The 12987-nt window shown below is 41.3% G+C and overlaps 1 protein-coding gene across 1 annotated transcript; it reads right to left on the reverse strand.

Annotated features, from left to right (window-relative positions):
• Positions 1–9544: 9544 nt before the first annotated feature.
• LOC136509307 (F-box protein PP2-A13-like) lies at positions 9545–12394 on the reverse strand. Its single transcript, XM_066504127.1, has 3 exons — positions 11728–12394; positions 11114–11232; positions 9545–10246 (listed from the first exon to the last, which is right to left on the reverse strand). The coding sequence occupies exons 1-3, from the start codon at positions 12061–12063 to the stop codon at positions 9817–9819; spliced, it is 885 nt and encodes a 294-aa protein (XP_066360224.1). The 5' UTR covers positions 12064–12394; the 3' UTR covers positions 9545–9816.
• Positions 12395–12987: the final 593 nt, after the last annotated feature.

The following is a 12987-nucleotide window of genomic DNA, read 5'->3' on the forward strand; positions in this document are numbered from 1 at the left end:
TTGTCATCTTAAAGAGGTTGTACTTGTCACTTGTTTGCAATTCAAAATAGATCAAGTACATTGGTTTACTAGCTCATGAACAAACTCATACACTAACCACTAGATTATATAATCATTCAAGCAATAGTGGTATTCTATGAGTCTAAAAATTTTCATTTGTAATGCATGATCCTATAAGTATGTACTATATGCACTAACCGCATATTAGTAAGGGATGAAAAATGATCATGCATAATACAATGATACCTTTGCTATATTGAAGAGGAAGATAGTCATATAGATTTCAATTTATTTCTCCAATAGCACCATGAAGTCCAATTATAAGCTTGGTGAAGACCAATAGATACCAATTCTTTGAATTCCTATTCTTCACCCATATGAATTGAGAATCACTAATGATCAAGTGTACTCTCCTTGTTGTGGTTGGCTTGCTTCTTCTTTGATCATTGCTTGCTTGAGAGTACTAAAAGATGCACCACTTGTAATACCACTTGAAATTTCATGATATCACTTGAAATTTTATAACTTGTTCCTTTTTTTTGGTGTTGCTTGCTTTCTAGACCAATCTCTTGATTTTCTTCAACCAAGTACCTCAAATGTCCCTTTAGATTACCACTTTGATTTTAGCCATCCAAGCCTAGGGCGAAGTGACCTCTCTCCAAAGAATCATCCTTGATACTTACTTGAAATAACTTAAAAGAAAATCACTTGATCCACTTGAAAGATTTTGTTTGATTGATCCATATTGTTGGACTTAATTTGATGAATAACTTTGAATCCTTCTTTAAGTCCTTTTCTTTCTACTTGTTTAAGTCCTTTTGTTTCTATCAAAAGATCTCCAATTATCACTAGAACTTAAACTTCATCTTCATCTTGATCTTGGTCTTGATCTCTAGCTTGAGTACCAAATGTGTACCAGATACACTCTTCAAACAAATTGTCTTGTACTCATCATTTGTCATGCTTCTATCTCAAACCAAAACCAAAATATAGGTACCTCAATCACTTATAGATATGATTCTAATTTGAGGACCTTTGAATCTAAGTGACTTTTGATCAATCCAATAATTGTCATTTTCCTGGCAGATTCTGTACTCTTCAAAGAATAAATCATATCTCTCAAAGTATATATCCAAAAACCACAAAATTTGGTGAAGATGTGACACACTAAGCCTTCTAGTAGCTATAAAAATTTTAGCTTCTTTTGACTTCTATATTGCTACCAGATTTCATATCTTTCCACACTGCTACATGCTGAAAACTGCTGCACTATAGCTGACAAGATCTACTCCAAATCCGAAGTATCACTTATCCAAATCTCATGAAATTTGCACAACAACTAATACCATAAGTGTAGAGCATGCAAACTGGATTTCAAGTCAATACAAATAGATTTGGTTACTCAAACATGTCTATGATCACTGCTACCTCAGATTTTCAATATTGGACATATTTCAATAATTGAGCTATTTTTCTCCAATTTGAACCAAACTTGAAATCAACTTGTTTGAATACTCTCACAAGACATATATCCATTCAAACCACTTACTAAAAGAAATCTTATGAACATATCCAATCAAACCAACTTCAAACTTGATTACTTAAGCATTTAATCCATTCAAACATCTCATAGCAAGCAACATATGCATATATATCCAATTCAATTAACTCATATACACCCAAATAAACTTTGATCAATAAGAGATATACCTTGATAGCTTATGATCATCTTTGCAAGCTTCAACTCCACTTATTTGCAGGCCTTCAAATATATCAATAAATTCCCACAACTTGAATATGACACTTGTATGTTGATAGCATATGGACTTCACTCAATTTTGACTTGGCATTGGGATAGAATTGCACTAGGCTTCAATACTTGACTCAACATAAGATGAACAATAATAATTCCATTAAATCAAGTCTCCAATGCCATGGTACCTACAAACGATCATCCACTTTTCGATGGTACCCCCAAACTAGTTTGGGTCCTCTCATGTTAGATGCAACATACTTAGACATAGCCTTAGTATGAATAGCGGAATTTTTGCAATACTAACCAATAAGGTACAATAACAAACCTTCCTAGGCATAATATTTGCATCAATTGAAATAGGCTTAGGATTCTCACTTAGGGGACATGAATTAGCCAAGAATTGATTTTCTCTTTTTCGAATATTTGGCAAATTTATGATTTTCAAAAACTTGAGAGAGATTTTAGACGGACATAGGGATTTTTATGGATTTGGGAGAACCATGTCACATGTGATTAGGCAAATAATCAACCAAGGGTAGCAATAATCACAATATGACATGACTAGGTCACAAAGACCCAAAAATCACATGATTTTCAAAAACCACACCACCTACACATGCTAGTTAGGGATTTTGAAAAACATCTATCCTATATCACACTAATGCACACACTAGCATATAAAGGGCCTTAGATACACTTACAATGCATGTATGTAAATACATACCTTTGCCTTGAGCCCACAATATCACCACTGAGATAATACATGGCATGACAACATCATGTTGACCTCACTTGTCAAATAATCATACCATATATGAAATCAATTTTCATCCAAAGGACTACAAATAATACTAGATAAATTTGTTAGTCCACAGTATCACCATTGAGATAATACATGGCATTACAACATCATGTTGACCTTACTTATCAAATAATCATACCATATATGAAATCAATTTTCATCTAAAGGACTATAAGTAATGCTAGATAAATTTGTTAGTCCACAATGGTGCAAAATAGAAACTGAGCTCCCCTAAATAAGTACCACAAGTAATTTGAATGACTTTCAACAAGCACTTTATTCTTTTAAGAATTTGGGAGTCAATTTTCTATTTTGACCCACACAAAGTAATTTGCCATATTTAAATTTCATTGAGACATACTCACAACCCACTTAGGTTTGATAGATCACAAGCTTCTGAGCAAATTAAGGATATATGAAATCATATGGATCAAACCTCAATTGCATCCCAATTAGTGCTCTGGTTCCTGCCATACCAGACACGTCCGGTAGACATACCGGACACGTCCGGCATGTGAAGAACATAAATACTTTTTCTTTCTGCCCTGGCCATACCGGACATGGCTAGTAAGCATAGGACAGAAACAATTGAAGCGCTACTTGTGATTCTTCGTTTTAGCTCTAGTACTTCTTGTATGCCTGCATCTGAACAAATGCATTGCTCTACTAGAGAGCCATTAAAAGCATCACATGGCAAATATGATAATGATTAAATAAAACTAATTAGTCACTTCCAATTCTTTCACAAATATGCTTATTTGTGAGCCATTGAGCACTAAACACAAAGTGGCTATCCTATAAGGTCTTTAGGTACTTGTTACCAATGGTAGAGATGAAGTAAACGATATGGTCATTGATTTATCATCGGGTCAACCATATATGAGATTATGATAAGAATTGATTGATAGATTAAGTGAATATTTTCAATTTACTTGCTCAACCACCCCGAAGCTTTCATCTCACCACCAAGTACCTACATTATCAACCTAAGCACATTTTGGTACCCAACTCTTGTTGGGTCCTTTTGGGTTAGTCAACAAGTGCTTAGGCACCCAAATAGCCTTAGTACTAGTTTGTGGTGAACACATCACCTTGCTAGTGCTAACTCCTTTTGTGGTCTTCCTAAGCATATTATCATAAACAAATGTGTTCGGCTTAGGGATGTTACCATTTGGGCAATCATAGCTTAGATGCCCCTTTCTTTTACAAGCATAGCATATGCGACCTTTGTTTGCTTTATGCTTGTTTTGCTTGTATGGACATCTATCAACCTTGTGGCTCATCTCATTGCATTCATAGCATCTTCTTGTTGCAACTTGGGCTACCTTTCTTGACTCTTGATATATTGGGCATTTCTTGGTAAGATGCCCCAATTTCTTGCTCATGAGACAAGCGCTTTGTCCATCACTCTTCACTTGCTTGGCCTCCTTGATTGAAGCCTTTTGAGTGGTGGCTTCAACCTTGTTGGCCCAATTCTTATGTGGACACGTAGCCCACTCATGTCCATACAATCCACAATCATAGCACATACTTTTTCCATGTTTCTTGCTCTTGGTTGTGTTGGCCTTGCTTGAAATGTGATTTCTTTGTTGGGTTTTGAAGGAAGCAAGGTTTGAACCCTTCTCAAACTTCTTCACCATGTTATCACGGTTATCTTGAGAAGGTTGTGCTTTCTCCTTACCCTTCAATCGAATCACATCCTTCTTTAATCTTTTCACCTCTTCTTTGAGCTCTATGTTTTCTATAAATTTTTACTCAATCGAAGATTGGCTTGCTTGAGAAGCACACTCATTAGCACAAGAAATATTCAATTGAGATTGTGTACAAGTGAGTGTGTGAGTAGGAGGTTGAGATGATTTTACCGTTGTAATCACAACCTCATGAGCCACCTCAAGCATGATGCTTGATTCTACTAATTCTTCATGAGAGCACTTGAGATGAACATAGTTTGCTTGTAGCACATTATATTTGCTTGAGAGTTCATCTAATTTTGCCTTGAGCTCAAAGTTTTCCTTCTCTAGTTATGAAACACTAGAAGAGGAGTTAGTAACTAAAGCATGCTCAATTGATAATTTTTCATACCTCTCATTTATGGCCTTTAGCTCTTGCAATTTGGAGATGAGAAACTTTTCTTGATTTTGAAGTGATTGCTCTTGTTTCTCATTCTCTTCCTCTAGCTCATCATTCTTCTCAACTAGCTTCATGAGAATGAGCTTGTCTTTGTTGCTTAGATGATCAAGAGTGTAGTTATCTTCAATTTCAATATCACTCTCTTCTTGATCATCTACTCGTGCTATCTCCTTGGCTTGATCTTTCTTGCTAGCCTTCTTCTTGCTTTTCTTGGCCATGAGACACAAGTGATGAGTATCATGAGATACTGAGGTTGACTCATCACTTGGCCACCACTAAGCTTGAGCCTCATCATCACAGACTGCCTGCTGTCCGGCTGCCTCAGCCATACCAGACACGTTTGGCAGGGATACTGAACACGTCCGGTATGTGCTTGCAGACAGCGTAGTCGCCTTGGCTTGCACCTCTTGCTCCGGCTCAATGCTCTTGAGGTCTTGTGAGGCTTCTTCGCCGCATGAAGACATAATGGACATATTTTCCATTGACTCGACCTCAAGTGCATCATCGCATTTGGATTTTCCATATACCTCAATGAGTTTGGTCCAAATGAGATGAGCACTCTCAGGAGGTGGTTGTCCATTGAATATTGCCTCATCTCGAACCTCTACACTCAATGTACTCAAAATGATATTAATAGCTTGAGCATTGAGTTGCACGCATATTTCTTTCTCTTTTGATAAATTCTTATAGTTGCTCCAATCAACTATAGGAAGAGGTATGCTTGCAAACACAATATGCTCAACAAGAGGACTAATATCTCTAAAAGCGTTGAGTACATGAATTAACCAAGATAGAAAGTTTGAACCATCATTTTGGAGAAGCATCGGCTCCAACTCGATAGGCGTCGACATCCTTTTCTCACGACGGTGAAGCTATAGGTGAGAACCTTGCTCTGATACCAATTGAAAGGATCTAGGATGTCGCCTAGAGGGGGGGGTGAATAGGCGTTTCTAAAAAATCAACACCTTTAAAAGTGGAAACGATTAGTAATAGGAGTTTCCAAAATGGAAACTTCAAATTAGAGTAATACAACCCCTCACAAGTTAGCCACAAAGTGTATAAAAGATACTAGATAAACTTAGGGAGCCAAACAGCGGCAACTAAAGAGTTAAATCAAAATGCACTAGTCAATTAATGTCGGAAGTCCCGACAATTTGGGTCAGAACTTCTGACGTGTTAGAAGTCCCGACGTTTGGGTCAGAACTTCCGACGTGTCAGAAGTCCCGACAGTTTGGGTCAGAACTTCCAACGCAAATTGTCAACACTTCCGACCCCTACGGGAAATGAACTATAAGTGCTAAAATGAACTTTGTGATGCCGATGACTTACAAACCCACTTCCTAGTGGTAAGGTAAGGTGTTGGGTCACTCTCTTGACGTTGATAAGCCACCACTCCGTAGATCGAGTCCTAAACCCTAAGAAATAGCTAGAGAGAGGAAGACAACCAAATACAAGTAATTTCGAGCAAATCACAACAACAACAAGCACACGGGAGACAAGAATTTATCCCGAGGTTCGGCAGCCCCACAAAGGAGCTCCTACGTCCTCGTTGTTGAGGTGACCACTTTGGTCGGAGTCTCTTCCACCTCCTTGCCTCACTCAAGGATACCACAAAGGTCACTTGAGTTTCTTCACTAGAAATCAAGGGTAATACAAACTTTCCAAGGCTCTTCCACAAGATGGAAGCTCTTGGGCGATGCCTCGCCGGCTAGGGGAAAATCCCCAAGAGTAACAAATGCAAATCAAACCGGCTTGACAAAGAAATCAAGTGCTCAAGCTTGCTCAAAGTGTTTTTTCTCACTCAATCCACTCTCCAATCACTCAAACCCTTTAGGAATTGAAGTTGGAGGCAAAGGAGAGAAGAGTGGCGAGCCTAGAATGCTTGGGGGCTGTTTTGGCCGAGTGTTCGTTGCAATGAAATGAGTGGGCGACGGTTAGAAACGAGGAGAGGGGTATATATACTCCAAGGCAAAATCTAACCGTTCAGATCTACGTCGGGAGTTCCAACGTAGATCTCGGGACTTCCGGCGTATGAAGAAACACTGTTCATGCGAGGTCAAAGTCCACCCGAGACAGCCAACGTCGGAACTTCCGACGAACGTTGGGACTTTCGACGGTCGGAACTTCTGACGAACGTCGGGACTTCCGACGTGCACAGTCAACAGGTCAGAAGAATCATCGATGCCGGGACTCCTGGCTTGGGTTGGGACTTCCGACTGTCGGGAGTTCCGACTCACGTCGGGACTTCCGACATCCACAGTCACCGCGTAGGCTATGACTGGGAGTCAGCACTTCCGGCAAGAGTCATGACTTCTGATTATCGGTTGTTTCGGCTTACGTCGGGACTTCCGACACCGACAGTCACAGAAAATTATTCTATGTGCTCGTGAAGTGCTAGAGTGTCTCTCTTTTGATTTTATTATTATGCTTGAGCACTCTATCTTCCTCAGACCATCTAAACTTGCATCCCTCTTAATAGTACGGCATACCTATTAACTCAAGATCAAAAGAAAAATGAAATTAAACCTTTTGAGTTGATCTTCTTTAAATTGATGCCATGTCTTTCAATCTTCATCAAGTGAGGGTGCCAACATGTCAATATTGATCTTGTCACTTGAGTATAGCCATCTTAAGCACGTGACTTGATTCCATTCATCAAATATGAATAACTCCAAATGCATCAAGTCACTTTAATCAACTTGTCCAATATAGATTTGATCCTTCACATCAATATGACCATCTTAGCTTGATTAGTACCTCAACTAAATGCAAGTACTTTCTTCTTCACCCTAGATAGGTTCTTCGGCCGCCAAGCCGTCGCTTGCCCTTCACCCTTGCTTAGTACCTCGAAGCCTTTCCTTGCTATCTTCACCATCTCAAGCCATTAAGTCACATCTTGTGTTGAATCATCCATTCATATGTATTGTTATCTTTTTCATTTCAATTTAGCAAGCTTCAAATATGAGACCATTCCATATGCAATCCCTTATGTCTCATTAACTAATACTCATGAGCTTGCTTTCACATAGTACATAGAAATCCCACAATAAACAAGCATTTGCATGAATTCCATTTGCATTGTTGTCTTATGCTTGAACTAGATTGTTTATACAACAACACATTATTTTGGCTTTAATTAAGTACCTGTGAGATAACCTATTACCTGTCCACACTTAGCAAACATGTTAGTTCTTTAATCACGTTGTCATTCAATCATCCAAAACCCACTAAAGGGCTAGATGCACTTTCAAGCTTCCCTTTCTATGTGGGTATACGGGCAACCACCTTGTCGATGAGCGGCTGCTCATCCGATCTCCTGAGCTTGCGGATCGATAGTGGCACCCCCAAGTAGCGACAGGGGAAACCCTCTATCCGACATGACAGGATGTCCCGCACTCTTGCGACGTCAGCCTCACTACAATGCAGCGGGCATGCAACACTCTTGCCGAGGTTTGAGAAGAGGCCGGATGCCAATCCGAAGATAGATAGCGTCGCCTTCACCAATTGCAGATCACGTGCATTGGGAGCGACGAAGAGCACGAGGTCGTCGGCGTATAGACTGACCCGTGCACTGTCGATGCAACGCAACGGTGACAGGAGGTGCTGCCCTTCGACCCAGCGCAGGAAGCGATTGAGTACTTCCATGACAAGGACAAATAGCATCGGAGAGAGGGGATCACCCTGCCGGAGACCACGCGCATGGCAGATTCTCCTCCCCGGCCGGCCGTTGAGGAGGATTTTGGTGCTGGATGTAGACAGGATGGCGGATATCCAGTCCCGCCACCGCTGCCCGAAACCCATGTGACGCAACATGTCCAGAAGGAATGTCCATGACACTGTATCGAAGGCTTTGGCAATGTCCATTTTTATCAGAACAGCCGGCGTCCATCGAGCATCATTAATTAGAGATATATATGTAGATACTAAATAATATCATTTATAAAGTTAGTCAAACTTACGATTCTTTGACTCCTCGTGAAACGAGATTTACATTCTTTGGAACAGAGGGAGTATATAACAAAGATATGTTAATAATCGTGGTAATAAGTTTTGTTTCGCAGAATGTTATACATTAAAGCTATGCGTATAATTTTACATCTTCTTAATTCATATTGGATAGATTTGGACTCTAAAGAAATCGGATTTGATTGAATTGGACAATTGAATTTATTTACCTTGGATTTTAATTAGATTTCTCGAATTGGATTGTAAATCCATTACCATGTCTAACTGCCAGCCCGCTCAACAGAAACACCGGTCGGTCCATTAATAGGAGGCGACAAAATCACGTTGTTTTTTTTTTTAATTTATACGGTCACGTTGGGTGTTTAGACTCTATGGGCCTGAATGAGTAAGTCATTAGCATTGGCCATGAATTGGGCCTATCAAGGAGGATTTGGCGCCTGAAAGCCTACTCTTGGGCTCTTGGCACCAGCAAAAGAAAACACTATGCCAATGGTCAGCCCACCTGGTGAAAGTGGTGCAGGCTATAACAATCTCTGTCGTCATACTAAGCATCAACGATTTGGAGCCTGCTGATTAGTGGGAGATGGGGGAGTTAGCAGTGCTCTGAGGTGCATGGTTGTGAAAACTGTTCTGCTTTGTCTTCCAGTATGTAGTGGTATATGTGCTTCATACAGCATTTGCTCTCAAAAAACAAACTGAGCTGTACTGACTTTATTGTGTACTGATGCAAATGCAATGGACCGGAGCTCGGTACCTTGAACTCTAAAATGAATTTTTTTTGGATCCTTGCAATGATCTCGCCCATTTCAATATTGCAACATTCAATTATTGCAAGAAATAAAAGAATAGTGACACTCAAGAGTTAAGACATGGAGCAACTACACTGAAAAGAAATTGAGAAGTACTGAAACTGTGCTTGTCACAAGGGGTAACTGAACTAAAAACTCCATATATACAAGTTCCTTGGCACAACCAGTGCCATGACCATTATGAGAAAGGGCAAACTAATGCACACTGATGCTATCAAACAAAAAAAAATCAGTGTACTTTGTATACATACTTTCACAGCATACAATTAGCCCAATTTAAAAATGGTAGGCTACTCATATTTCTCGACAACTCTAATGTACAGTGACTCTATGACTCTATCAAGTGTCTACACTCATTTCTGAGCCTTGATCACCCTTTCTGGCTCAAAGCCCTTGGGATATATTAGCACTGAATCGACGCACAGACCGCCTTTTGTATGAGTACAGTCGATTTGAGCTAGTGAGAATTTCAGCTTGATTGATTCTTCAGAGCATGATGCAACGAAATCGCCGACGTGGTACAAGATCCAGCTTCCAGGCTCATCTAAGTAACACTGGGACACGGCGTGCTGGCCATCCGATGTGGAGAACTGGAACCGTACAGGCTTCTTGTCCCAGCCATGGACTTGCTCCGAGCTACAAATACGGCGGCCAAAACGTGTTGAGGACTTGCCAAGATGGAGCCTGAAGTACAGACTGTAGGTCCCTGCAGGGAAGCAGAAATCGACCTCTCCAACCACCTCAAACCACCAGATTTGCTGGAGATATGCAATGGACTGGAACCTGCAGGATCAAGAACAGAAGGCATGGCTCAGATTATTTTCACCATATAGAATGCAGAACATTGTGTATGTTCTCCAAGTTGGCAAAGAAATTAATCAACGACAACAACGTGTTGACAGTTACTTTATTAGTAAGGGCCACAACTACCAGCTGTTTTTTCTCTTTTTACAAAAAATGAGTACAAAAAACAAGCCATAGGATCCTCATGGCCCTCAGACATGAGTGCAAACGTGTTTCTTAGGTGTCGCCACGATGGACTGGTATTTGTTTAACTCATTGGATGTGACCGTACCAAAGAAACGCGCAAGTTTCCCGTAATAACAAGTAAAAAAAAACGGGTGAATCACACACAGATAATTCCGGAACAGCTATAAATTTATTTGTGCCTTTTGTCCAAAAGAAAATAATTTATTTGCACATTATCTGAAGAAAGTTTCCATTGTCTGTTAAAAGAAGTATACCTATATAGCTGACCATGCAAGGCCAGAGAAATCTAGTGGTCAGGCGTTCAGACGGTACTAAAAATCACGACTGAGAGAACTGTTGAAATTTCAGACCCACACACGCTGCTGTTCTCCACCAATTATCTCCTGTCAATTTTTGCTAGCGTCCATGCTTACCTCATCAGTGTAGCTGCTAGCATAAAATTCATTTACGAATTTTTTTTTCATTAATACAAGTCAATCATAAAAGAGAATAACTTCACTCTACTCCACTTTTTCTCAACATGACATTCATTACAATCCGACAATATACAAGGCACAGATCAACACCCCTAACTGTTCGTCAAAAACAAGAGGGACAGAAATTTCAATATGGTGGGTGGGGGGGGGGGGGGTGGCGTGGAGGAAGTGAGTTCATATTTACCTAGATTCAGCGGTTGGCATGTTAATCCAGTATCTTCTATCATCAATCCCTGTTATGACCAGCGCTTTCGACGACAGCGCCATGCAAATCCCACCTTTACTCTTCTCCAACCAGAATTCCTGCAGCACAAAGCAGAAAAGTGCACGTTGAAAAACTCCTCTGTGAACAAAGCATGTGTCATATTCAATTTTGCTTGCCTACAAAGCAAGAAACCTCTAGTAATACTTTTCACTAGTACATGGTAAAGATAGTTTTTCTTGTACTAATTTTCATAGTTCCCCAAGAACCGACAATTTCGTATATAGAACAAAAAAATCAAACTCGAAGGCCCGGTAAGTACCTAAGAATTGAAATTCGATGAACCGAACTTGGACGTCTTTCTTTGCAAACAAAATTCAATGAGAACAACGATAAACCTTCTCTTTTCTTGGAGGGAAAAAAACTTCCTTTTGCATCGATTTAGTAAACCAATAATTTATTTATTTATTTATATTTACAATCATCAATTCATAAAACTATCCATGTCCAAACTCCTTAACAGTGGAGAGACAAGCTCTTGATGAACATCACGAAATGGAACGAGATCGATCAAACAAAAAGTAGAGAAATCTCACCCTTTTCCCACCGTCAAACGGCACAGGCTTGGCGAGCCTCGCAAAGACGTCCTTCTTCCCCACCGCGCTCCAATCTCGGCCACTCCCTCCCTCCTCGGCGTCATCGACGAAGCGCAGGAGACGGCCGTAGTTCCCGGGCAACTTCGCCTCCCACACGAAGTCCGCGGCCGCGGCGCCGCGGAAAGCGCGGTTGAGCCGCGCGAGCCGGCAGACGTCCGGCGCGCCGAGGCGGAGCAGCACCTCCGCAGCGCACAGCTCCGGGAGGTCGCCCAGCCCGGCGCGCGCGACCTTGCCGCGGGGCTCCACGCCCGCCAGGTCCGACGCGCCCGCGCCCATGCTCCCTCTCGTCGCCTCCAGTCGCGACTACTGTCTCCCCTCCGTGGAAAAGAGCGCGCCTTTAGTCCTCTACCGGACTCACGCGCGCCGGTAGCCAGCAGGGCGCCGAATCCGCTTCCAAGAACTCGATCCCGTGTCACTTGCAGAGCAGCAAGCGCGAGGTGGAGGCTGCGACTTTAGTACTAGGTCATTGCCGTAGGGAGAAGGTAGGCACCGGATGCGAAGAACTGGGTTCCGGGGCAAGGCGGTTGAGGAATTTGTTCCAGCTGCTCGTGCGGACCGTGTCCGTGCTTTGGAGCGCCTGGGAGCCACAGCCCAGAGGGACGTGGTGTACGAGACGAGCTGGAGGAGGGAGAGGGAGAAGTGGGTGCCCATTTATGTTTGACTTCTCTGACTACAAACTCCCTGAAACGCAAAGCAATTGCCACCAACTCCTCGGGTACTTCTCTGAACGACCTAGTACCACAACTGCTGAATTACAATTCTTGGCAAGGGGTTATCAGAGAAATATTTATATCTGGTCCTCATTTTTTTTAGAAAAGATATGTCTAATTTTTTCTAAAAAAAATATGTATGTCTGGTGCTGGACTTTAGGAATTTCAGCACATAGGAAACAGTTGAGCTTCAGTTTCTTTGTTTGGTGAGACAAGCAGCTACCTAAGACCTACGTACACTCCTCCAATGTAGCTCCTCTTGGAACATAGTTGGTGTTAGGTATTTTAAGCATCAGATGTAGCTTTCGGCCACAATAATTAAAACAAAAGCCGGCACTTTTTCCGGTCACTGCAATTAGTTCTGCTGATCTTTTGCTCAGCTTAAATACTGAACAAATTAAAATACTCGTCTCGGTTGTTAAGGTTTGGGCCGATCCTAAAGTTCATGGAGCACGAAATCTAATGAAGCCAGAATCTAACGAACCCATTA

The sequence above is a fragment of the Miscanthus floridulus genome, chromosome 1 (genome assembly GCF_019320115.1).
Source record: "Miscanthus floridulus cultivar M001 chromosome 1, ASM1932011v1, whole genome shotgun sequence".
Lineage (NCBI taxonomy): Eukaryota > Viridiplantae > Streptophyta > Magnoliopsida > Poales > Poaceae > Miscanthus > Miscanthus floridulus.